General features: G+C 42.4%; 1 protein-coding gene across 1 annotated transcript in view; it reads right to left on the bottom strand.

The window, feature by feature from the left end:
- The window catches only part of CPXM2 (carboxypeptidase X, M14 family member 2), a 125994-nt gene that overhangs the window by 60871 nt on the left and 37193 nt on the right, over positions 1-27930 (bottom strand). Inside the window, exon 4 of the mRNA XM_057737399.1 lies at positions 18651-18790. Coding sequence (XP_057593382.1) covers positions 18651-18790 — 140 coding nt within the window. The remainder of the gene's footprint in view (positions 1-18650; positions 18791-27930) is intronic.

The raw sequence follows: 27930 nt of genomic DNA, 5'->3' as shown, positions 1-27930 counted from the left end.
TTCTGGGATCAGAATGTGGACATCTTGTGGAGGACACCTGCCCACCACAAGGACCCCATTCAGACTCTAGCTCCACTCTTAGACTCACTCCAGACCCATCCTATCCTTCCCCAGGCTTGTGCGTCCAGATACGCCCTACCACCTCGGTCCCAACAGGATAAATCAATGGTTTGTTAATTCCAGTCAATGAATGGGAAGCTTAAGGCTAAGCCAGAAACCACAGGCACAGAAATCTAAGTCACCTTGCCCCTCTCAACACACCAGTCTCTCTCCCAAAGTGGAATCAGAGTTCAAATCAACAGTAAGGAAATTCCTTCCCATCTGACAAATCAATGTTTATCATCATGATCCACTTAGCATAGCTGAAGTTTCCAGGTATTTCTCAAAACATTTGGTTCCTTCTACACGATGTTAGAAGCCTGGTGCCAGGAAGAGGCGTGCTCTGTTTTTTACCCATCATGAGCCCAACTGGCAAGAAAAAAAAACAGGTCATCAGATTGGCCACTGGAGACTTCTGGAAACACTTCCAATTCCAGCCCAAGACCAGATATGCTCTTCTGAGCACTCCGCCAACCACGTGGGTGCACTCCCACTGCACGGTGGACCGCCAACAGGACAGTGCTACCAACTGTGTTTGACTGGCAAGAGACCCCAAGTCTGCACGTACAACAGTGGTTCTCAGCTGGGGGTGATTTTGGCAAGAGGACATTTGGCAAGGTCTGAGACACTCCTGATTGTTATGAGTGGGGGGGTGGGGGGTAAGTGGGGTGCTACCACAGGGGCACCTGGTGCATAGAGGCCAGGAAGCCACTAACAGCCTAAAATGTGCGGACAGACTCCCAGAGCTAAGTCATCCAGCCCAAGATGCTGCGAGTGCTGAGGTCGAGAAACCCCACTCTAAACAAGTCAAAAACAAGATGATAATTCTCCATTTGATTTGTTCAAACTATTTTGAGATAAACGCTATTGGCAATTTATTAGTGAGGAAACTGAGAAAGGGGGTTTTCAGGGGTTCATGACATTTTAAATACTGGGACGGATATTGGCTAACACAAACTTCCTCAACATTCTCCTGTTTTTTCACCCAAATAACAGGAAGGACTCAGAAATAGATAAATGACCAGCGAAGGTGGCGGCTTACTGAGTTCACAGAAGGCAGCTCAGCTGCCTGATGGACACATTCAACAAATAGCTGTTCAGTGAACAGAAACTAGTGTTCTGGAAAGCTCCCGAACAAGGTTACACTGTGCCTTTGTTTATTAAAACTTGTCTTCATAGCCGGTGCCCACTTCAGCTCACGCCATGTTCATTCTAGCACAGCCGCCACCCGTATTCGCTCGAGCACCACACACGTGTCAGTACCAGGAAGAGGGAGGGTGCCAGGCACTGGACTGGAATGAATCTCAACACAAACCCTCCCTGGCTGGAGTGAATCTCAACGCAAACCCAGCCCTTACAGTCTACTGAGGAAGTCAGAAATTGTATAATTAATTGTATAACGACTTATTAAGCGGCAACTGTGATATCATTCAGAGGAGAAATACAGAGAGCTTAGAGGGGGGTGCTGATCTAGGACTAGGAAAGTGCTCCTGGAGGGTGGTGTTTGAGCTGAAATGTGAAGGATGAAAAGGAAGTAAAGGGGTGAGAATTGGTTAGCATTGTACTAAAAAATTAATACAAGGAATTCAACATGCAAATAATAATTTCAAAAAAGTTGGCAGGAGACAATGAAGGTAGAATAAGATTAAAAATAAGAATAAGAATAAGAATAAGAATTTCCCAGACCTAAAAAATATGTTTCCATATTTCAAGCTCACATCAAGTGCTAGCGACAACAAGATACAACATTGGGCGGTCTTTAGCACATGGGATATAGAAATAAATCTAAAACTTTGTTGAGAAAAAATCATTCAAAAGTTTGTAAGTATGAATCACTCAGATCTTTATATTGTAAAACTGAAGATAAAGAGGCAATGGAAAAATGTTTCCAAATTATAAGGGGTAATCGTCTGTTTGGGGGATGATGAAATGTTACACACTGATGGTTGTGATGCTACCACAACTCTGTGAATACATTAAACACAATGAATGATACACTCTCAGTGGGTGAACTGTATGGTATGGGCATTATACCTCAATAAAGCTGTTAAAATTTCTTAGGGAAAATGATTTCCAAACTACCAATCGGGGTGAGGTCAACAAAAATGCATTTTCAGGCATTCAAGGAATCCAAAATTCTACCTCCCAAGCTCCATTTCCAGAAACTATGTACCAGGAAAATAAACAGAAAAACAGAGAAACCTGGGATCTAAGAAATAAAGAATACAACTCAGGAGAGACAGGAAGAGAATTTCAACAGGCATGACAAGAGCTATGCAATAGGCTCGAAAAACCTACAAATTCAGATGCCAGCAGAGGCCAGATGGCTCAAGGAGGGATCCTCTCCAGGAAGAAAATGAAAGAGTGAATTGCTCCCATTATGGACACATTCAGGGGAGACTTCCAAGTCTATCAGAAACCTGTGGAATGAATTAGTGAGGGGTACCTAGAAAACCAAGGAAACCATTAAAAAGAAGTGATTATAGCTCCAGTGAAAGCAAAAAATTTGCACAGGAAAGGAAAGGTAATTATAGCATACCATGTGACCCAGCTATAAATAACAGTCAACGATGATCTTGATGCAAAAATTAAACCCCGATTTAGCTAAAACTGATAATATAACTCCTTTGGGAAGATGGGAGGAGAGACAGACAGAAACATACACACATACAGAGAGACACAGAAAGAGACACAGACAGAATGTGTGTGTGTGTGTGTGTTAGAGGTAAGGTCAAAAAGAGACTTAGATTCTCCCCTTTCACACTAGAAAGTCAACAGATAATAAATAATTTAAAAGAATCAAGAAAGAGTACTAAAAGCATTTTGTTCAGAAACACAGAGTTTGAGAAAAATAAAATAAAAGAAACAGCTAAAGGGTTTGCAGTAGTTGCCTGAGGACACCAGGAATCAGGACTAAGGGGTATGGGGACACAGTTACTATTTTTAATTACACGAAGTGCTATTTGACTTTTTAAACTACACACGTGATTTGTTAATTACAAAATAAACCCCCATATTTCTCTCGTTCTCATTTCTGCTTCACTCCTCTAGCATTTGCTCAATTTTTCCACCCAGCTCAGGGTCATTTTCTTCCATGCATGCATGAATTGAGGCCAATTTACATCTCAGTTATAAACAGAAAGCAAGATTTAAAAGCAGAGTCTCTTTTTTTTCTTTTTCTTTTAAGTGTTCGCATTTTACTATGTTACTCTGGAGAGAAAGTCAGTGGAATTTTACGTGAGCAAAATTGGAAAGCATTTTGCTTTTTACTTCCCATTACCCGCCTTGTGTTCTCAATGTATTGCCAATTGACTACTCTGTTGGCTACACTAATGTTATTTTTCAGGTAGGCTGTAAAGAAAAACCAGAGATCAGAAGGTTATTTAAAAAGAAGAAAAATAACGACTACTTTGAAACTCAGCAAAGATTTTAACTTTTAAAAATGCTTAGAAATATCATGGGTTCAATATTCCCTCAACCTGGATGGGAGCTAGTGAAGACTGAAAAGCCACCCTGCAGAAAGAGTGGTCTTGGTGGAAAATAGGAAGCATCCCACCAGGCATGAAAGATGGTATGGAGGAAGCAAATTCACACCAGGAGAGATGTATGTTCTCAGCCTCAGCTGGAGCATCTAGAGGGAGCAGACAGAACTGGGGACAATTCCTGATGCTGGATGGCATCCTGGAAACAAGCAGGAGAACTGGGCTCGAAGACTCACTCGGCCACGTACTAACCGTGCCACCTCTGGCCTTTGCAGTTCTTTGGGAGAGAAAGTGGTTAAACGCTAACTGCCAGGGGTGCTGTCAGGAACAAAGCTAACATACACAGTGCACTTACTGTGAAGCAGCTCAACACGTGGTAGATATTTTCATCGTGACTGTTTTGGAAGGAAAGGTGACTTCTTCCAGCACTGAATGACACGCGGCCACGAGGACTCAGGCGTTCAACTGACTGCCATTCGCCCGCCCGAGTGGAAGGGGCGGGGCCAATGCAGAAGAACTCGCACCCAGAGGAATCATGTCTTTGCCTATTTGAAAGTCTCCTTTGCTCCCAAATCAAAACTACCAAACATGGTTTGGAAATTTCTGCTGAGATGGTTGGACACCTACCAGAAATTCCAGGAAGACCAGAAGCTTCTGGGTAGAGGATGATGACGGGAAAACATTCATCTTCTGGACCTATGCTGTGCCTTAACCACAGCTGAGCCGTGGGATTTCATAACGTGGAAGAGTCCGCTGGCTAGGCTTCATGGTGGCCTCTCACACCATGTGTTCTACACAGACATTCAGTGTGTGTACATATAAAGGAAAAAATCAATCTAAAAAAAAAGAAATTGATGAATTCAAAAACAGAAAAATAGAACTAATAAGTAATCGCAAGGAATGCTTGCTCTTTAAAAAAAGAGAGGAAAAAAATGATAGACAAACCACTGGGTAACTTAATGAAGAAAAAGAGGAAATTCACAAATACTTAAAAATAATAAGGAGAAAATAATCACCAATCAGAAGAAATTCAAAGAATCTTTAAACCAATTTTGCTGAATCAAATACAAATATTTTTGAAAACACAAATTTTCTAGGACAATAGAATTTATCAAAACTGATAAAAGGGACAGAAAATCTGAACAGCCTGAGTCCCACAGGAGCCTGAGTACCACGGAGCCAATCATCAGAGAGCTCCCTACCATGTGTTTGCTGGCCATATGTACACTACTATATATAAAATAGATAACTAATGAGAACCTGCTGTATAGCACAGGGAACTCTCCTTAATGCTCTGTGGTGACCTAAATGGGAAGGAAATCTAAAAAATGGGGGATATATGTATACGTATAACTGATTCACTTTGCTACACAGCAGAAACTAACACAACAGGTAAAGCAACTATACTCCAATAAAAATTAATTAAAAAAAAAAGAACTCCCTACCAGCTCCCCTGAAACCTCATGCCTGGATGTATTCAAAGCATAGAAAAGGAAGGAAACCTTCCCTCATTTGGAAGATTTGATACCAAAAACAACAAAGATTGCTCACAGAAAGGAAACTTTAGCCTAATGTCACATCTGAATATTGATGCAAAAGTCCTAAATAAAATATTAGCAAACAATACTATTCACAACTGCTCAAAAGAGATGAAATTCTTAAGTGTAAATCTAACAAAACCTGTACAGCACTTGCATGCTGAAAATTATAAAACATTGATAAAAGAAAGTGAGATCCAAATAAATGGGAAAACATGTTTGTGGATTGGAAGACTCAGCATCGTAAAATTGTCGATTCTCCCCAAGCTGATACACTGTTTAATGCGATTCCCATTAAATCTCAGTAACACTCTTTCACAGATATAAACAACATGATTCTAAAATTAACGTACATGGAAGCAACCAAAATGCCCATCAACAAATGATGGATAAAGAAGATGTGGCATATATATACAATGGAATATTACTCAGCTATAAAAAGGGATGAGATGGAGCTATATGTAATGAGGTGGATAGACCTACAATCTGTCATACAGAGTGAAGTAAGTCAGAAAGAGAAAGACAAATATTGTATGCTAACTCACATATACGGAATCTAAAAATGGTACTGATGAACTCAGTGACAAGAACAAGGATGCAGGTGCAGAGAATGGACTGGAGAACTCGAGGTATGGGAGGGGACGGGGGGTGAAGGGGAAGCTGAGACGAAGCGAGAGAGTAGCACAGACATATATATACTACCAACTGTAAAATAGATGGCCAGTGGGAAGTTGTTGTATAACAAAGGGAGTTCAACTCGAGGATGGATGATGCCTTAGAGGACTGGGACGGGGAAGGTGGGGGGACTCGAGGGAGGGTGGGGGGGAGTCAAGGGAGGGAGGGAATACAGGGATATGTGTATAAAAACAGATGATTGAACTTGGTGTACCCCCCAAATAATAAATAAATAAATAAAATTTTAAAAATAAATAAATAAATAAAATTAACATAGAAAGGTAAAGGAACTAGAATAGTTAAGACAATTTTGAAAAAGAAAAATATGGGAGAAATCCATTTACCCAGTTTCAAGACAGTATATAGCTACACTAATCAAGACTGTATGGTATTGGTAGAGGAACAGACATATAGATCTATGGAACAGAATAGAGAACCCAGAAATAAATCCATACAAATACAGCCAACCAATCTTTAGCAAAAATGCAAAGGCCATTCCGTGGTGGAAGGATAGTTTTCAACCCATGGCACTGAAACAAACAAAAACAATTACTATATATCTATAGGCAGTTATATATCATTAGATTTACAAGATATATCATTAAACCTCACTAAACCAAACATTTCATATAAAAATTAACTCAAAATGGATCATAGATCTAAATGTAAAACATAAAACTATAAAACTTTAGAAGTTAATAAAGGAGAAAATCTTTGGAATCTAGAGCTTAGTAAACCATTCTTAGACATGACACCAAAAGCACAATCCACAAAGGAAAAAAAATCAATTAACTAGACTTGATTGAAATGACAAACTTTTTCTGAGAAGCCAGTGTGAAAGCCAATATTAAGAGAATAAAAGATAAGGCACAGACTGGGAGAAAATATTTGCAAACCACGTATCTGACAAAAGACATCTAGAATTGATAAAGAACTCTCAACACTCAAGAGTAAAAACACAAACAAGGCAATTAGAACACAGACAAAAGACACAAAGAGACATCTCACTAAAGAAGACATGCAGATGGCAAACATGTACATGAAAAAAATGTTCAGCATCATCAGCTATTAGACAAATGCAAATGAAGACCATGATGAGATATCTACACACTACACACCTATTAGAACAGCTAGAATAAAACTAATGACAAGACCAAATACCAGAGAGGATGCAGAGAAACTGAATCACATACATTGCTTGTGAAGATGTAAAATAATACAGCCACTCAGGAAAATACTTTCTTACAAAAAAACTAACCATGCAATTAACACAGAAAATTACTGGGAAAAAAAATGATTTTTTAAAATACACAAAACATTACAAACAGTTAAAAAGGGATATCTGAACAAATGGAAAGTCAACCCTGCATTCTTTTATACAGGAAGACACACTGATCTTAGGAATGCCAGTCCTCCCACAATTAACTAAGGTGTTCCCCTCTAACATAGCACCTGATATTCTTTTTGGAGATAATTTGGACTTACTGAAAAATTCATATGAAAAAAGAATATGGAAAGAATAGCCAGGAATCTTCTGAAGAGATTAATAATAAGGAGGAAGAACTAGATCTATGAAATAGTAAAACAGTAGGGTACAGGCGGTAATAACTATACAGTAGTCTGATACTGATATAATAAGACAGCAACAAGACAGAATAAAAAGTTCAGAAGTAAACCCCATAAAAGACAGGAATTTAGAATACCATGCTGGGGGCACTTTACTTGGTGTCATAGTCCCTTCAGGCTACTGTAACAAAGCACCATAAACTAAGTAGTAATAAACAATGGAAACTTATTTCTCACAGTTTTGGAAGCTGGAAGTCTGAGGATCAGGGTGCCAGCACGGTGGGATGAGGGCCCTCTTCTGGGTCACAGACTTTTTGTTGTGTCCTCACATGGTGAAAGGGACTAGGGAGTATTGTGGGGTCTCTTATAAGGGCACTAATCTCAACCATGAGGGCTCCACCCTCATGACCTAGTCATCTCCCAAATGCTCCACCTGTAAATACCATCATATCAGGCATTAGGATTTAATATGTAAATTTGGGGAGGACACAAACATTCAGACCATAGCAATTGGACATAATACAGAAAATAATGTTAAGACATCATAATGGCCATTTGAGGGTAAAAAGTGTTTGATCTATTACATATACTCTACATCAAAATTCATTCCACATGGTTTAAAATGTCCATGTAAAATTTGACATCATAAAAATACTAGAAGAAAATATGGGGGAAATTACTTACATCTTGAGAAGGAACAAGGTCATTCTAAGCATGACATAAACCTTAAGAGACATTATGGAAACCATATAAAAATTCAGAAATGTACATCAAAAGGTCCTCTAAGCAAATGATAAAAAAGAGAATAATTGGGAAAGGCATGAGTAGCTCAAATCAGTCAGAGGAATCATTTCAATGGAAGCTGGCAGCTTCTTCTTCCTGTCCATCACCGCCTTGACAGAGCTAGGCAGCCCCAAATCCTGACTGTGGCTGAGTTATACCTCTGTACAAGAGCACTACTTCCCAGAATTCTAACCTTGCCTACTGTGGCTTCTAGAAACATATGGGGGTGGGGATGGTTTATCCTTGGTCTACAATAAGCATGGGCATGCCCGACACTCAAGAACGACTCTGGTTCTCTTCCTCCCTCCCCACCCTCTGTCTGCTGGAACCACAATCACACAGTTAAATGGTTCTGCCACGTTCTCAGTGCAGACAAATCTTAGACACTGAAAAACCAGCCCTCTGATTTACTGGATTTTTCTCTTTGGACTGGCTACCACGGCTATTTGAGAATTCAGACCATAGGAGGGAATGTTATAAACTTAGAAATGTTATCTATTTTCCATTACTTACAGTAAAAATTGTCTACCAGAAAATGCCACTTTGAGGGCCAAGTCCAATAAATTTGGGTAAAGGGGGAGGCAGTTGCTAGTTAAGAAGCTGCAGACAACTAAAAGCTGAAAAAAAAGGAAAAAAGTGGTATTTAAAGTCCTCCAAATCTGAAAGAGACACTTGAAAGATCAGGAAGAAAGGAATCAAAGCAATGGCTCCCAGCAATCCTAAAGAATGGAGAGGAAAGAACCGGCCCCGCCTCTGTTCAGTTACATTGCGTGTGGAGCTTGACAGTCCACAGCTGGAGGTCTCCACCTGGCCTTGTACCGGGGGGGGGGGGGGGGGGGGGGGGGGGGGGGGCCAGCCACGGCATGCGAGGGCTTTTGTGGGCTGTAGGTACTTCTGCCTCTGTGAGTCTATTAGTTTTCTATGGCTGCTGTAAAATTACTACAAACTGAGTGGTTTAAATAGCACAGATTTATCTTATGGTCCTGGGGGTCAGAAGTCCTGAAATCAAGGTGTCAGCAGGGCTGTGTTTCTTCTGGGAACTCTAGGGGAGAATCTGTTTCCTCACCTCTTCCTGCTTCTGGAGGCACCCACATTCACTGCTCATGGCCCCTTTCTCCATCTTTAAAGCCAGCAACAGCAGGGTCCTCCTCCTGCTGCCAGCTCTCTGGTTCTCTCTTCTCCTCCCTCCTCCACTTTTTTTTTAAATTAATTAATTTATTTATTTTATTGGCTGTGTTGGGTCTTTTTTTTGTTGTGCGCAGGCTTTCTTTAGTTGCCGTGAGTAGGGGCTACTCTTCATTGTGGTGCATGGGTTCCTCATTGCCATGGCTTCTCTTGTTGCGGAGCACGGGCTCTAGGCACATGGGCTTCAGTCGTTGCAGCACATGGGCTCAACAGTTGTAGCTCACGGGCTCTAAAGCACAGTCTCACTAGTTGTGGCGCACGGGCTTTGTTGCTCTGCAGCATGTGGGATCTTCCTGGAGCAGAGATCGAACCCATGTCCCCTGCATTGGCAGGTGGATTCTTAACCACTGCGCCACCTAGGAAGCCCCCTCCTCCACTTTTAAAGGCCCTTGTGAGTAAATCGGGGCCACCTGGATAACCCAGGGTCCTCTCTCTATTTAAAGATCAGCTCATTAGCAATCTTAATTCCATCTTCAACCTTGGGTCCCCTTTGCTACAAAATCTAACATATCCATAAGTTCTTGGGACTAGGACCTCAACATGGAGCAAGAAGAGGCCCCTTCCTCCATAAAAAAATTTTTAATCATATCTTATGACTGCATTGGTATAAAGACAAATATATTAACATTATAAATTAAAATATTTTCTTTGACCTAAAAGTTCATTTACTTTCTCCAGATTATAAAAGAAGTTCAACACTTTCTTGGGCCCCTAAAGGTCACAAGGCCTCAGGCTTCCTGCCTGCTCTGTCTGACAGGTAGGTCGGCCCTGGGGACAGCCGTGCAATGTCCCTGAGAAAGTGCTCAGATGAAGTACACACGAGTCCATTCACGGCGCTTGAGGCCTGGCGAAAGCCGTGCATGACAGTGGGGGAAGGAGGGAGCAGAAAGGACAAGCATTTCACAAGCTCTCCAAGGGACACACAACAGGGACAAGCAAGGGACCTTCCAGACAGAGTCACTGAGACACCATGTGAGGTAACACAGAACCCCAGCAGTCCCAGTCTAGGCGTTTTATTTAAAGGAATTTCCTGCTGACAAAGTATCCAACAAAATACAGATGTGTCACAGGAAGATTTGCACAAAATGTCAGGCTCTACTTCTCAGCCGCAATGTGATGATTCAGTCCTGAAGTCTTTCCTGGTGCCCTCTGGGGGCCCTGGGGGCCCTGGATGTTCCACTCTGGATGGCTGGGAGGCTGGGAGCTGGGGGCTCAGAGACAGGGGAGGGGCGAGATGAGGCCAGTTCCTGAATATCAGCAGCCACGGTTCATTGAGCATCTGCTGGGTCCAGAAGGTGCCAGGGCTTTCTGTCTGCATCTCACGGAAGGCTCTTCTCACCGACAAGGAAACGGAAGCTTGAAAGCGTGAGAAGACCACCAGACCACCCATCTATGCAGGGCTCCCATTAACGTCTCTAAGACCAAGCAGGGGGAGAGAGGGCCATCAGGGAGAGGGAGAGGAGAGAGCATTGTCTGAGTGCCCCAAGAGCATTGGCTGGAGAGAAGAGAGAGGGATGGGGGGCAGGGAGGGGGGAGTTAGCATGTGGGCAGCACCCTCCACCAAAGAAGGGAAGGAATCCTACAGACACCCGTAGGGCAGTCACCTCATGCCAAGGACTCTTCTCTGCCTAATGTGTACTAACTCATGTAATCCCCACAGCGATCCTATGTGCCAGGCACTATTATCTTCCCCATTTTATAGATGAAGAAACTGAGGCACAGAAAGGCTCAGAAATACACCCAAGACCATGCAACCAGGGAGTCTGGAATCCCAGTCTCACTCTGGAATCTGCACTCTTACCCGCTCAGCTATACCAGGAGAGGACCTGGACATCTGAACAGGAGGGACACCAAAGGAATACGAGACCTGCGTTCCCACAGGATGTGGGTTCTTTTCTCCCGGTGGTTATGCACTAAAGAGCCCCTTAGGGTGGGCAGACACTGGGATGGGAGTGGGGGTCTGTCCGGCCTCAAGAAAGGGCAGTATCAGGACATGATCCGAGCTGTTTTGAATGATGGAGCGGGAGGGAGAGGGGGGCAATCACGGAGACCTTCCCTGTGCAGGGCACTGACCTAGCACTGGGGATTCAGTGGCAAACAAGAGCCAGGCCCTGTCTGCTGCCTGGGAGAGACATCAGTGTATGTACAAACATGTAAACAGGGAATCAAATAGGGCCAAGTGAGGACACAGAGCAACTGAGACTGGGCTTTAGAAGGATGGTCAGAAAAATCCTCTGAATGCAGGGAGGGTTGCCCTTTCAGCCAAGGGGACTGGCAGGTGCAAAGGCCCTGAGGCAGGAACATGCTTGCTTATCTGCAGAACAAACAGGAGGCTCCTGGGCTAGGACAGAATGAGCAAAGGGAAGGAGGTCAAACAGACAGCAGGAGCCAGTCCACACAGGGCCCTGTGGGTGCAGGCGTGGGAGCACTATGTGAGCCAAGCTGGGGAGGGTGCCCCCTGCAAGGATCCCTCTCCACCATGAACAGATGAGAAAAAGTGTGAGTGCACTCAGCAACCTTCTGGAGGGTTTCTCCAGGAGTCAGAGCCAGGGGACAAAGCCCCACGAATAAACCAGGGTGGAAGCTTTACCTCCAGGAAGGAGTTCTAGCGTTGTTTCCTTTTCAGAGATTTTACCTTCTGAGAACTTATTCCCTAGTCGCTGGCACCCAAAAACCAAGTATGAGTCACATCGCCACAAGGGACAGCTTTATTCAATTTCAAATAACCATGTCTGCATTGTGGAAACATAAAGGAAAGAAATGATTGCATGCCTAGCCTTATACTTGAACTTGAAGATATTTGCATTGAAACCCCTCCCTTTTAGCCAAACACAGCAGTTCAAAAACTGACACTTTTCAAAGAGGTTAGAAAAGAGTTTGGAAACGTCTGTCTCCCCCACACCCCCCACAGGTGCCAAACGCTTCATTTCGCCAATAAGCGGGGAGGCGCAGCAGGACACGTCCTGGAAACACATGCACACCCTCTCCCGAGAAGACAAGTGGGTGATTTATGAAGCACCAGCGGCCTCCCTCTGAGCGCTGCTTACAGGGGCTGCCAGGCGTCCTCTGCACTCCTGGCCCAGCCCAGCGCCCCTTGCCTTTGCACCCTGGCACGCTGCTGCGGGGCTGGGGCCCAGATGGCCAAGGATCAGTCCTCCGGGGGTGGAAAAACAGATGAAGTTGAAGAAAAAAAGAAAGAGACCGGATGAATACTTCTCACTGTGGAAATCAGAGGTCCGGCCACTGGGCGGAACCCCAGGCCAGGAAGATATCGGGAAGGCTCCACCTGCATCCCTGGTCTCTGGACCAACGTCCTCCAGCCGCTTCTGCATCTGCCTCTGCTTCTTCTCACCTTCATTTTCCCTCTCGCACAGACCCCACCATCTCTTCAGCTGCTTCTTCATCCCCATGCTGAGCTAGGGTCCAGCATGTCTTGGAGATTCTCCCAGCAGGGACAGCACTGAGCAGCCAAGCCTGCAACCTCAGATTCCCAGACGTCGGCTCCTCTCCAGCCCTCCGCTCACCCCTCCCTGACCCCAGTCATCTGATGGCCAGTGCCCTCCCCTTCCAAGTTTCTATCCCTTCTGAAGCTTCATCTTTCCCAGGGGCTCTGTGAACTTGACCTTAGCTTTCAAGGGAATCAGCCCTCTGGCTTTGACTGCTTTCTGACAAGCCCTGGATCTCAACCTCACAACCCTTCACTCCTAGTGCGCTGTGTCCTGCCAGGTCCCGCAATGCCCCTTGTCCCTGGACCTCCTCCAGCTGCACTGCCACCAACTGTACCCTCCCTACCACCCCAGTGGAGAACGCGCCAACGGTGCCAAATGGGACCATTACAATTCCCTGAGCTCGGGAGACCAGCCAATTCCTTTCTACAAAGGGATAGAGAATCTCCCTGTCCTTCTTAAGTTTCCAACCCCAAAATCTTCCTCACTCACTGCCTGCAGAGGACCCGCCTCCTATGTCACCAAGAATAGAAAACCCTCTGGTGTGAAGGCTCTGAATCTATCTCCGCACTTACTCCCTGACTCTACTATCTCGGGACCAGGAGACCCTCCTTCCATGTGAGACCCTGCACCCGCATCAGCCCCACTCCTCACCGCCACCTGTGCCCCTTAGGGACCTGCCCTTCAGCCACCTGCCCCTCCTATGAACACAGCTGTCTCCAGGAAAAGAGCAGGAAACAGGCCTTTCCTTGACCTTGTCTTCTTCTGGTTTGGGAACCCCACCTCCTCCTTTTCTTCACCAGCAAAATTCTTAAAAAGGAAGCCCACATTCGGAATCTTGGCTAAGACTTTGCACCAACAAACGGGAAGCCAAATTCTTCAGGCTGGGGTGGTCTTTTCTACCATCTCGTGTCTCCAGCCACAAGCCTGGCTTACAACACACACCATTCATCCTGCTCTAATTAGCCTAACTGCTTTTAAAAAATTCAGCCAACGAGGCAAACCTTTCCCAGCCCTCACCTTACAAACCCATCAATCAAATTCCTGCTTCTCCTTAAGGACATATTGACAGACTCTCAAGAGAGAATGAGAACTGTCTTGTTTATCAGAAAATTAAAGTTTAAGACATTTGGTTATTTTAAGTTGCCTGTATTTCGCCCAAGTCATTGGAAGCATCTATTCACCTCAGACAGAATAATTAACTTTTCAATCATCACATTGGTAGTAACTACAGCACGCATAGATCTAATATACTTTCTGAAATCAGGAAAACAAAATATTGGCTTTTACTGGTATACTAACATTTCTCTAAACTGCAATGTAGTGGGGAAGGATCATTTATGTTGGTGAAAAATACAAATTACTCAATATCATGAAAACAATTATATTTTATTACTTTCAAATAGCATGAGTTATTTGAAAATTATTAAAACTAGAATCATAGAGCTTTTCCATCAACTTGGTTATGAAATAGTCCTGGACCATAGCTAAGCATCATGACCTGCCTTACCACCCTTCACATCTGTATCACAAACAGACCTGCTAACCCCATCCCTCAACATGTCCTGTGCCGATTCTGGTGGAACTGTCAACATATGGGATTCTTCCAGACTGAGAGCTCCCTGCAGGCAGGCCGCTTCTTGTATAGAGTGCTTAGTTCAGAGTGCTCAATAAATAGCTAAGTGAATTCATAAACACATAAGGAGGATGTCAGGAACAAATAAGATGATAGATGTTAAAACACCAACCATAAAAGTTTTATAAATGAAAAACATTCATAGTGTTCTGAAATATATACTGTAACTCCAAGTGCCTATATATTCTAACAACCAGATAGATGTTATTTAGAAACAGCAACATCCTTTTGGCCATCCCCAAGGAACCATCACCCCATTTCCCTTGCATTTCTAAAAATGCAGCACTCTGAGATTAGGGTATGTTCTCCCCATTTAACTAGAAAAAATCAAACTCTAATTCCAACTCTGCCATTGCTTGTCTTTGTTTGAATTCCGCATCTGCCTGTTAGCCTGCAGGACTCAGGAAGAAGCAGTCCGCACTTGGAGGAGCTGGAAGGACTGTAACCTGCAGAGAGGCACCCTCAAGCTGTTTCGTATGCTTGTTACACAGCGATACTTGCATGAATGCATCCTCCAAGGGTGTTCCTGTGAGGCGCCAAGGGAAGGGCCAGGCAGGCAATGCTCCCCCCACCACCAGATTCACACGAAGCAGCCTCACCTGTCTGTATTTTCTAAATGTTTCTGAGAAAGACTTTATATAAAGGAAGATCTGTGGCTAAAAATAAAGCTTGAAAACCACTGTTCTAGACAAACCCAAGGAGGTGAAAAGTGAAAAAAGTACCATTTATAGAGCACTTACTATGTGCTGGGTAATTTTAAAACATCATAAAGTAACTGCATTTAACTTTCACCACATCTTTACGAGCTAGACAGTAGTTAACCCATTTTAGAGAGGAGAATACTGAGGTTCAAAGAAGAGAAATCTCATAACCAGCAAGAATCAGCCATGACGTGATTCCAAAGCCACACTGTTGCATGTGCCTCCACCTCTAAAAATCCTTGTCACTTCCCAACCTACTCTCTTCACATCCCCTCCCCTCTCCCCTTTACAATTTAAACCTGCTCCCAGTCATCTACACTCATAAATTAACTCATTACCATTCAGTGTGAATGACTCTTTGCTAATTTGTTACTTCCTTACAATGCTCATTCTTTAAAGAATCACTGAGCATCTATGAGATGCCTGGTACTGGGCCTAGTTCCAGAGACATGGACTATCAAGGCATTGCCTCTATCGAGTACTCACAGACTAGTGGGGAGAAACATGGAAACCAATAAATGGGAACATTAAAAGTGGTACCATAGATGGCTGTACTGGGACCAGCGCGGGGACAGAGGCCCTGGGAGAGGGAAAGAAGGACAGCCACTGTCTTCTTTACTGTTGGTATCTGGTGATTTCTGATGTTGGCGAGTTTTCTGGCCATAATGGAATGCAGCCCAGTGCCGCCAGCATTATTCATGCCTCTGGGGAAACGGGCTCAGATATCAAAATGTACCCTTGACCATTTCCTCTTCACTCCTTAGTGCACAGTCTTATTCCAGGAGGTAAGATAAACTCAGAATCATCAGATTTCTTTTCATTGTCCTTGACTTGAAATACATTTAGACATTAAAAAAAAACTGACTCTTAAAAAGCAATTCTATTCCTTGCCTCCCTCTTAGATGTTCCTGTCCTGGGCTAAGTCAAAGAAAGGTATTGTTCTACTGCAATTTCTTATTCACCTCCAACCCTCTTGTGTTTCCAACTGAAACAGAACGTTGAGCAGTACTCCTACCCTGTTCTTTCTTTCTAATCCAATAATAACCCAACTACTGCATTTCTAATAATAGTGATTAGACAGGTTAATATCCAAGCATTAAGGTAAAATCCCTGCTCTCCTGTCTACGGATAATCTCAAATCAGTCTTTCCTTCCAGGTTTCTATTCTCCTTGAGCAATTCAACTTTGTTTCTTCTAAAATTCTTGCCTGTCAGAATCTATACAGTGAAAACAATTGTTACGGTAATAAGCTGCTGATTAGAGCAAAACACACACCACAGAGCAAAAATCAGCATATATGAACATACACATAAGTGCCACTGGAAAGTAAAGTGAATAACATGTGATACGCAAAGTAGCACAAACACATAACCAAACATTGTCAAAACGCACAAATTATCCCCGCTCTGGGAATTTATTTGAAGGAAGTAATTCAAAGGAAGAGAAAAGTAGATAAATGCTTTCCTGCAAAATGATATGTGATAGTAGAAAATTGAGACAGTGATAAAGGCATGGCTGAGTAAATTACAGGCTATTAAAAATGATCATTATGAAGTCTGAGTAACAGCATGAAAATGTTATGGATATGTTCCTAAATTAAAAATAACAATTGCACATGTAATATGATTACAAATCTATAAAAAAATTATGTTTGCCTAAGGATAGTGGAATCATGGGTAATGTTTTAAAATGTTGTTAGAGGTTACAGTATTGTCTTTAAAAAAAGGTTCAGAGGAAAACAGATGATGAGTCATTGCCTGACAATTGTCATTCTGTAAGAAAGTCCCCTTTACAGTGACAATGACAGGCAGTGACATGTGAGCACAGATGCCAGGTTCCCGCCTCTTATCTCGGTTTACTTATTCATGTTGACCTTTCCAGGCATTAAAATGAATCTAATCAACAAATGAGAGATTTTTACATGGTTGCCAGCTGGTAATCAGTAAAACCTGAAAGGGGCCAAGACATGAGATCTGAGCGTGCACGACAGACAGGGCAGGGGAGGGGTGGCAGGGTAAGAGGGCTCTTACCTCACTAGGTCCACAGCGTCCTGATGCCTAAGTGTGGGCATGTGTGCTCTTGCCTTCTCAGTGTAGACAGATGTTAGAGGGATTGAAAATTTCTTGTTTAAATTCAGGAAACCCCCAAGGTCCTGCAGCCCCTCCCAATTCTTGCCTAGCCCCCAGTCTCTGCATGTTCCCTGTCTACACAGCTTGAGCCACAGGACAACCCCACAGATGTAGCCCTGCCTCTCTATCCACCTCCAGCCCTGGGCTGGGGTGGAAAGGTTTTGTTTTGTTTGCATGTATCTTTGGCTTATTGTAGTAAAATATATGTAACATATACTTATTATTATTTATAATAATAATATAAATATTATAATAATATAATTATGATTCATATTTTATTTATAAATATATTTCTAAATAAATTTATATTCATTAATAAGCATGATTAAATATTATAAATATAAATAAATATACTTAATATAAATATATTAAATTTACATTTACAAATATATAAATATTATTTATATGTATATTTATAATATAATTATTATTTATATTAATGTACATTTACCATTTTAATCATTTGGCAGTGTGCCGTTCTGCGACATCAAGTACATTCACATTGTTGTACAACCATCACCACCATCCATCTCCAGAAATCTTTGTCATCCCCAACTAAACTCCATACCCATAAGCTAAAAATACCCCATTCCCCCCCCACCCCCAGGCCCCGGAAGCCACTGTCTCTCTGAGTTTGCCTGTACGAGGCACCTCACAGAAGTGGAATCATACAGTATTTGTTTCTGCGCCTGGCCTAATGCACTCAGGGTCGTGTCCTCAAAGTTCATCCGTGTTGTGATGGTGTTGAAACTCCCTTCCTTTTTTAAGGCTGAATAGTACTCCGTGTATATACGCACCATGAGGTGAAGAATTTTAAGGGGCCGCAGCCCACCTCTCTTGGAATTACTGTTGTTACTGACCCAGCCCTGATCCCAAGCTCAGTTCTGAACAATGGGCTTCCGTCCCATTCTCAGGCCCCACGCTGGCTCATCCTCCAATTCTACTCCTCCTCTAGTAGTTCTTTACTTGGGGACCTGGTTAGGCTTCACCTTTCTTGCCGGAATCCAGAAGATGCATCCCTTCTACTCCAGGACAGTGGTTGGAGCCTGTTACCTGTTGCTTATTGCTTGTGCAAAGTTCCTACCTCGGGCTGTGTTCAGTCCACCACTCAGGGCAGATCCAAGACGGCAGCTGCCCACCTACCCCGCGTGAGTCTGACATCACCTCCGTCTCCTCAGTCTAACCTGTGGATCTTTCTCTAGGTTCCCGTATCCTGGAAAGTGTTGATCCAAAAGATGCACCTTCCCAGCGTGTCTACAGCAAGGCCCGCCTCCGGTCCTCACTGCGACTTTCTTCCCTTCTATTGCCTCTCACCAGATACCTCTCTGCAACTTTCCTGACTCCGTCTAAACCCTAAAATTTTAAACCCAAGGCACAAGAGTCCAGGAAGCACGGGTCCAGGCAAACTTACAGCCAGAGGGAGTTCCTCCCTTGAGTGATGACAGCAGTGAACTTGGTCAGACGTCTGGCATCCACTTCAATCCACTGATAGAGGTCGTTCCTTCCCGCACACCACGCCCCGTCGTAAAAATCATTTTCATTAATACCTGCCTGAAAAGAAAGAAGGGGGTGTTCTTCACTACTACATATAAAATGGATAACCCACAAGGACCTACTGTGTACCACAGGGGACTATGCTCAGTATCTTGTAATAATCTATAAGGGAAAAGAATCTGAAAAAGAGTATCTACATATATGTGTGTGTGTGTGTGTATATATATATATCTGAATCACTTTGCTGTACACCTGAAACTAACACAATGTGGTAAATCAACTATACTTCAATTAAAAAAATAAAAACGAGAGGGGTGTTCTTCAAAGAGACCCAGAATAGAAGAAAATTAAGACAATTTTTTATGAGATTTCAAGGAAGGGGGGGTGGGAGGAATAGGGAATGAGGAAGTGGATAAAAGAAAAGTCACTGCGCCCTGAACTCCTTATTCTAAATCATAAAAAGGAATTGCTTATTACTGACAAGTTGGAAATATTTCAATATGACAAGTCCTCCTCTTGCCCAGTGTGAAAGATGAAATTTAATGAGTTCTCCTATTACTCATTCATCCAACAGACACAGACTGTCTCCTACGTACCAGCCTACACATGCCAGGTGCTGGGGGTAAAAAGGTGAATTGTTCCCCTCCTAGAATCTCAAGATCCAGGCAGGCAAGAAAGACATGAAAATAGATGAATTGGAACACAATAGGGCATGTGCTATTTCAGGAATAGGAACAAAGAGCTAGGGGAGCATTCAAGGCGAGCACAGCTAACGTGGTCTGGGGGAGACCACACACAGGAAGCCCCAAGGTAGAGGTGATATTTGAACTGGGTGTTGAAGGTTAAGTTTATCTAGTGAAAATGTGTTTATCAGCATTTAAGTCATTTGATGTATCTGAGGGTTGGCTACTACTGCTACCAGAGATTCTCTTGATCTGAATTTACAAGCTAGATGAAGTTTTTGCTCTGGAATTTTCCCTTTATTATCACCATTTGAAGAGACAATTCCCTAACATTAAAAAAAAAAAAAAAAAAAGTGAGCCGGGGAAACGTCCCAATTTACTAAGACCCTTTCTGCATTAATCCCATTTTCCCATGGCTATTTCACAAGTATGTAATCAGATGAGAAAAAGTCTGAATGATATTCAAGAGATAAAAATGATAGGTCAGCCCATCTTCCCTACCTCTGAGCACTTTTCAGCTCAAATTCTGGGACAGCCTTCCTTTTTTTTTTTTCATCAAGTGTTATATTTATTTTTTAAGAACTTTTATTGTGATATAATTGATATACAATAAACTGCATATGTTTAAAGTGTACAATGATATTTTTTTCTTATTAGTAATATATATATGGCAATCCCAATCTCTCAATTCATCCCACCCCAACCCACCCCCCACCCCCACTTTCCCCTCTTGGTGTGGGACAGCCTTACGTTTAATGGCCACCAGTGATGGGAAACTCAGAGCCCAGCTATAGTAGAGGAACAGCTTGGCTAAGGGTCCCACTGGCGGAACTACTCACCCATCACTGCACTGGCTAACATAAGCCTTGCATCAGGACCAACACAGTATATGTTAATCAACATTCTCCAGAAACCCAAGCTCTCAGTTAACCAGCACCTCCATGTCTGATGGCACACAGGGTGCCTGTAATAAGGACCCAGAGGTGCTGCAAGGTTCTGCCTTCCACAGCCATTAATGTAAGGCTGAAGTCTACAAGTGTGTGTTACTGGTCCTCACCTGTGATTCAATGCATTGTGTTCAAGTGATGGTGACCCTTCAAGTAGAACCTCTCATTTGCCAACATTGCCAGTCAACTCACCATCCTAGCCTGAAGGCCATAATTATACAATTGCTGTCTTTCTTCATCTAAGGCACTTATTCCCCCAATGGAAGAGACCTGCAACCCATTAATGACCTACAATATCACAATTCATCTTCTTTCCAGAAACCATAATATACACTGTTTTCGTTGTGGTTCCTCTTTTCTCGTAAACTACCCATGAGACTAGTGCTTAGAATAGTTCCATTTATTTATTGAAATTAACCTTCACCTTGCCTCTGCTATATGCCAAGTAGTGGCCCAGGCAATAGGAACACAAAGGTAGACAACACGGGCAGTCCCGCCTTCCTGGAGCTCAGAACAGGCAGAAGGACTGAAGTCCCCTCACGGTGCTTATGTCTCGGTCTTGGCATCTCAGAAACAACCGCTGCACAGTGTGCAAGTCCTATCTGGGTGTGAATCCCAGCTCTGCAACTTTCATACTGTATACATTCAGGCCACTCGCCTAAATGCTCTGTGCCTCGGTTTCCCCATCAGTTCAAGTGACAGCGATGGTCACTTCTCCCTTAGGACGCTGACTGTGCTTTCAACAGGGTCTGGCATTTAGTTAGCCTGGGCTCAAAAAGAACTGAACACTCAGTAATGCCAGTTATCAGTACATCTAAAACAATGACTATTTGGTATAGCATGGAGATATGGATGTTTCATGAATTATTTCACACTCTACAAAATTCTGGGAAATTGCAATTGTATTCCAGTTAACAGGTGTCTCATTGGCTACAACCTCAAATATCCAGAACAGAGTTATAAAATGTGGAAAAAGAGGAGGCCCAGTGTCTAAAGTTCTCAACAGGAGTCCACGTTGCCCCCCACAGGAGATATTTGGCAACGTTTGGAGTCATTTTGGGCTGTCACAACTAGGAGAGGTGTGTGCAATTGGCAACTATCGGATAGAAGCCAGGAGTGCTGCTAAACATTCCACAATGCACAGGGCAGCCCTCACCACAAAGAGCCGCCTGGTCCAAAATGTTGACCATGCAGAGCTTCAGATTGCAAGCTCATGGGTTAAGCAGATATCCCACACAGCCCAGGATGTCTACCCCTAAAGGATCGGATCGTGAAGCTTGGAGCAGCTGTCCTCATGCCACTAGACCAAAGTCTACTAACTGGTATCTGACATTCAATTTATGGTTCCTGGTTTTGCCAGTCTGGATATTTTGCTTCTGCTGCCAATCTCAGTTCTTCCTGAGCACACCAGACAGTCAATTAAATGTAATAAGGTGTCGGGGAATTGAAGAGCCCTTTCTGAAGCTGACTCTTTGGGAAATGACAGCCGCGTCTGCAAAATCAGTTATAAATGTATAAAGCAAGCATCTGGGAGAATTCAATGAAAGAAGAGGTACCAGCCCCAGAGATGTCACCATATTACACCAGAGTGCCAAAAATGGTATCAGTAAAATGTCTGAGAAAGCAAGAAACATTCATTCCTTTCTGTTTAATAATACAGAGAAATACTTTATAAACTTTGGAGAAATTTCAATCAGAATTGTTGAAAGAAAAGGTTTGATTCCTTAAAGCATAGGCTAGTCTTGAAAACATCACTTACATGGAATGATTATTTGTACTAGAGAACCAAATAAATTAAGAATTAATGCAACTTTCTCAAGACAAATGTTATATGCATTATTTCTTTACCTTAAAAAATGCCCACCAACGCATCTAACAGACTAAATTTTGCTTAAGATAATGTGGGAATGAGTATTCTGTAACAAAGAGAAGACGTAATACGCTCTGTTTAAAATCAATCAAATAGGATTTCTCTGTTTCAAAGTGATGGAGTAAATATGTTGGTTTTTCCATGTTCTTCTCTCAAAAATTCCCCCAAAGAAAAAAAGACAAGGAAATACAACCTTGGTTTCTGATAAAACTAGGAGACATTTATAATATCCAAATCACAATATATGAAGACAGAAATTAGATGGAGGACTCTTGAATGACTCAGCAAGGGAAGGAAGCGGTAACTTCCGAAAAGCGAGCCACACAGAACCTAAAAAAGCTCAGAAACTAGATTCTTAGGTATCTTGGAAGGTGAGAGTGATGCAGGATTAAAAAAACAGGGGACTGATTTCAAAATGTGTATTAAAAAGGTTAGATTCTTATGTCTAACCTCACTCTGCAGAAGATCTGAATTTTTTTCTCTTAAAAAAACAAACCAGAGAGGCTCTGGATTTGAGAACCCCAGACACAGGGGAGGGCAGGTGATGTGATAGACAAAAACAGGGAATTCAGTGGATATCAGCGCAGGGAAGCGGAGATGACCCACCTTCCTTTCTCCGTGCAATTCTAGAACACAATGCAGCCAAGTGTAGGACACACAAAAAATAAACTAAAAATATAATGGAGAACAGGAGAAGACCTTGAAGAAACTACAGTTAAGATCCCTTGAAAGAGAATATCTTGCTTGCATGAAACAAGAATAGGATAGTCTTAGAAAGGAAAAAGTGCACGAGAAAGAACTCTCGGAATGTGGAAATTCCAATAACAATCGACAATACGAGAAAAATAAGAAGAGCAGAGGATAAAGTCAGAGATTTTTTTTCAAGGGAAGAAATTACAAAAAAAAAACACTATACAATAATGTGCCAGATCGCTAAGGCTTAAGTCTCCGAAGAATTAAGAATATAGAACAATGAATAAAATAAGATCCACGCCAAGAGACACCATCGTGACCTTCAAAACATCAGAAACAAAGAGAAAACTCTAAAAGCTTCCGAAGAGGTAACAAATAAATAAACAAAGAAAAAAGAATGAGAAGGGCACCAGAACTCTCAATAGCAACATCTGAAGCTAGAAGAACGTAGAGAGAATGACTCCAAGATTCTGAAGGAAAAGATTTTCCACCCGAGAATTTTACACTCAGCCAGACTATTAACCAATTGTGATGTGACAAAGACAGTTTTCAGATTCACAGATCCTCAAAAAATTTATTTCTCACGTACCATTTCCATGAAGCTACTGTAGGATGTGCTCCACAAAAATGAGGCAGAACACCGAAAAGAAGAAGATGTCAGATCCAGAAATCAGTGGTTCCAACACAGAAGGGAATTTTCAGAATGATGGTGAAGGAAGTCCCAAGACACTAGTGATGTAGAAGACCTAGAAAGAACCCATTCAAATATAGCAGGTCAAAGGGCTCCCAAAAGGATCTCTACAGAAACATGAAAAACAAAATACTAAAAAATCATCGAACAAATCGGATCTTATAGAAAGTTACACTGAAGGGTATTTTACAGACCCAGACTATTACAGGGTGTGGTGACATGTTTTTAAAACATGAGCAGTTCCAGGAAAACACAAAGTTGTCAAGAAATTATATAAAAGGAATTATTTCTTGGCTCAAAACTACAATAACTCTCAGCTCAGTAGTAAGCAATATTTATAGTCATAACAATGAAAACCCCAAATGTAAATTTATCCAAAATTTGAGACATTAATTTATTGGAAAGATTAAAGAGGTGTAGTGGAGTGATTTAAAAAAACAGCTGAAATTCTCATCTTCCGTAATAAAAATTCAAAAGACAAAATCCCAAATTTACATACACCAGTACATATCAACATGTGCATATTATTTAGAAATTAAGATTTAAATGTCCAAAGAAACAATTTCAAAGAGTTGGAAGTAGTTGCCCCATTCACAGCGTTTGATGGCAGTCAGGGGGGTGGGGTGGAATGTGGGATGCCTCGACAGGGTCCATTGTTTTGTTTTTGTTTTTGTCTTTTCCAACTTTATTAGGAATAACTGTCAGACACAATTGTATACATTTAAAGTGTACAACATGGTGACTTGATAGGCATATACATTAGAGAATGATTACCAAGATCGAGATAATTAATACAGCCATCACCTCTAGTGTTAACTCATTTTTTACGTGTATGGTGCAAATGCTTAAGATTTAACTCTCAACGAGTTTCAGGTATTATATAATATTGTATCATTAACTATAATCACCATGCTATATATTAGATCCTTTGAACTTACTCTTCTTATAACTGAAAATGTGTACCCTTTAACCTACATCTCCCCATTTCCCCTCCCCCTCAGCTCCTGGCAACCACCATTCTATTGTTTATTTGTTATAATCCTTTAATGCTTTGGTTTCTTTAACTACTTGCTCATAAAACTGATTATAATAAATCTTTAAAAGGAAAGGAAAGGAGATGTACAGATATAAATAGTAACTGATATACTGCTTACTTTTAAAATTATTCTTTAATTTTCCAGGTGTCTACAGAGCCCCCACTACATGCTAGGCATTACGCAAAGTGCTTTGCTTTACAGCATATACAGAAAGAAAACTGTGAATCTCAAAATCACTCTGCTGTTGTGAAATCATTGACCTGCACTGTACATATCTCATGATCATGGGCTGCCTCTATACAGAAACATCTGGAAGCAAATTAAAAAGTTATATCCAAGTCAATATAACTATTTAGCGATTCCTGGATAATTGACACAGCTGCCACTTTGCAAACATAGCCCAGGGCTATTTGGACAGAAACAGAAAAAAAGTAATAGGGATTTTTAAATATTTTTGAGGCAAAAATATTAGAAGCAGAGGCTGAAACTTCATAGTTACCAACCAGTTACCTCCTTTGGAGGCAGTGGTTACCTAAAAATGGTAGATGCGACATCTGATTATTATAGTTAAGTAACGAATCTCCCATAAGAGGCCACATTGTGTTCTGAATATCTACTTTCGGTAAAGCTCTGTGGTAAACGTTTGATAAACCCATAAAACTGTCTGGGTCCAAATCAGCTCATTCTTCTGCAAATTAGCAGAGCTCCCTGCTGGTTCATCAGACCTTAATCAGCAGTAAAGTTGGTTAAAAAGAAATATTCATTGTTTTTGAAGCCATTTTTTAAACCCTAAACCAATTTTTAAAAATTTTCTTGCACTGGCTAAGGAAACCAATAAACATCTAGAGTTTGATTAAAAACGTTTAAAAATAAAGTCTATTAGGGAATTCCCTGGCAGTCCAGTGGTTAGGACTCAGCGCTTTCACTGCCGAGAGCCTAGGTTCCCTGGATTGGTTTTCCTGTTTTCTCATTTTATATAAATGAAACTTTCTGTAGCTACTCTTTAGTGCCTGACTTCTTTCACTCAATGTGATATCTGTGAGATTCTCCCATATTATTGCAGGTGGCAGTAATGTACTCCTTTACACTGTTGTATAGTATTCCACTGTACACATATACTAATGACTTATCCATTGTACTCTTGATGGACATGTGGATTATTACCTTTTGTGGGTATCATGAATAATGATGCTATGAACCTACCTGTACATGTCTTTTGTACACATATGAATGCATTGCTTTTATGCATAACAGTTTGCCAGATTAACAGGGATGAGAATGTTGGGCTTCAATAGATACTGCCAAAGAGATTCTCAACGTGGCTGTGCTGTTTCACAGTCCAAGCAATGTATAAAAGTTTCCACTGTTTCACATCTTTGCCCACACTTGATATTGCCTTTTTTTTTAAAGCCTTTCTGGTGCCTGTGTATGACAGCTCGATGTGATTTTAATCTGTATTTACTTGATGACTAGTGAAAAAGAGCACTTATTCTTATGTACATTGACCCTGATATTGCTCCATAACTATAGCAGGGCCCCAGCCACACTGGCTTTGCTTTAGTTGCTCAAATATGTCATATTCCCTCCACCACAGGGCCTTTGCACACACTGTTCCCTTCAACCTGGAATTCTCTTCTATCCCTTCTGCCAACTCTTCATTTGATAAACTCTTAACTTCTAATCCTGCTTCAAATCTTGTAGCTCATCCCCAGGAAAGCCTTCCAGATCTCTACTCTGAGGCAGGTTTGTTGGGCATGGAGAACCATGGTGTTACAGGGTTGAACTATGTCCTCCAGAAAGATATGTTCAAGCCCTAATCCCTGGAACCCAGAACTTATTTGGGAATAGAGTTGTTGCAGATGAAATTAGTTAGGCAAAGATAAGGGCCCTAAACCCGATGACTGGTGTCCTTAAAAGAAGGAGAAATTTGGATACAGACACACAGAGAGCAAAGATGATGTAGGAGCACACAGGGAGACCTCCCGTGACCACAGAGGCAGAGACTAGAGTGATACAACTGCAAGCCAAAAAACATCCTGGGTGGCGTGGGGACCAGAAGCTGGAAGAGGCAAGGAAGGACCCTTTCCCAGAGCCTTCAGAGGGGGCACATACCGACAAGCACTTTGATTTCAGACTTCCAGCCTCCGAATTGTGAGAGAATAAATTCCTGTTGCTTTAAGCTGCTCAGTTTGTGACATTTTGCTATGGAGGCCCCAGGAAATTAATGCACCTGGTCCTCTCCTTCTGCGTAAGCATTACAGGTTGTAATTGGGCATTCGCCTGTGAGGTTTTGTTTTTTAATAATTTCATTTCCCCATTACATTATCCAAGGCCAAAAAAACATCGGAGGAGGCATCCTTGACCCCTCTTTTTCTCTCTCGCACCTTCATCCAAACCTCATCCACCTCCCCATCAGAAACGCCTACTTTCAGAATATCCAAAATCCGAGCACTTCTCCCCGCCTCCACAATGCTGCCTTGGATGGAACCAGCACCACCTCTTGTCCAGGGTGCTGAAGTCACCCCCTCCCACGCCCCCCTGCTTTGACGCTCACTCCCCTAAGTCAACACAGAGATCAGGTTGCTCCTTTGCATTTGCAAAGTAGAGCACGTCATTCCTGTGCCCTGAAGCTTTCCATGGCTCCTCCAGTTGACTCAAGAATAAAAGCCAAAGTCCTCCCAGTGTTACCTCTGGGCCAGCAATCCCCTCCCCTCCATGGTCTCTGCGCTCCAGCCACACCAGCCTTCAGCTACTTCTTGGTAACTGGTAACACCCGGCCTGCTGTCAGAGCAGAACATCAGGCCACTCCCACTGCCCAAATCCTCCTCCCACAGCTACTTGACCCCCCGCTGATCCTTAAGCCAACTTGGCACAAATATTACCTCCCAAAAGCTGACCCTGATCACCTTTAACTATAACCTGCCCCCTCCCAGAGCTGGCCCTCCTGACCCCACTGTGGGCTATAAATTTGTTTTTCTTCTCTCCCTCTAACCTACTATAAAAATTACACTTCATTACATGTCTTGCTTTCATGTGCCTCTCTCCCACTATACTGTGAGCTCTCAGATGGCGAGGACCTCTGTTTTCGTCACTGAGGCATCCCAAGCATCTAGGACAGGGCCCAGCACACAGAAAGTCCTCCATAAATATTTGCTAAAAGATCAGGAACTGTTTCTGGTTTTACTCACAGTCGTCTCCCCAGGACTTACGACGGTGCCTGCGCAGCACCAGAAAGGTCCCCAGGAGGCGAGGTTTTAATGAAATGAATGAGTACAA

This window comes from Hippopotamus amphibius, chromosome 5 (assembly GCF_030028045.1).
Source record: "Hippopotamus amphibius kiboko isolate mHipAmp2 chromosome 5, mHipAmp2.hap2, whole genome shotgun sequence".
Classification (NCBI taxonomy): domain Eukaryota; kingdom Metazoa; phylum Chordata; class Mammalia; order Artiodactyla; family Hippopotamidae; genus Hippopotamus; species Hippopotamus amphibius.
Note: the sequence above shows the minus strand (reverse complement) of the source record. Positions and strands in the feature narration are given on the sequence as shown.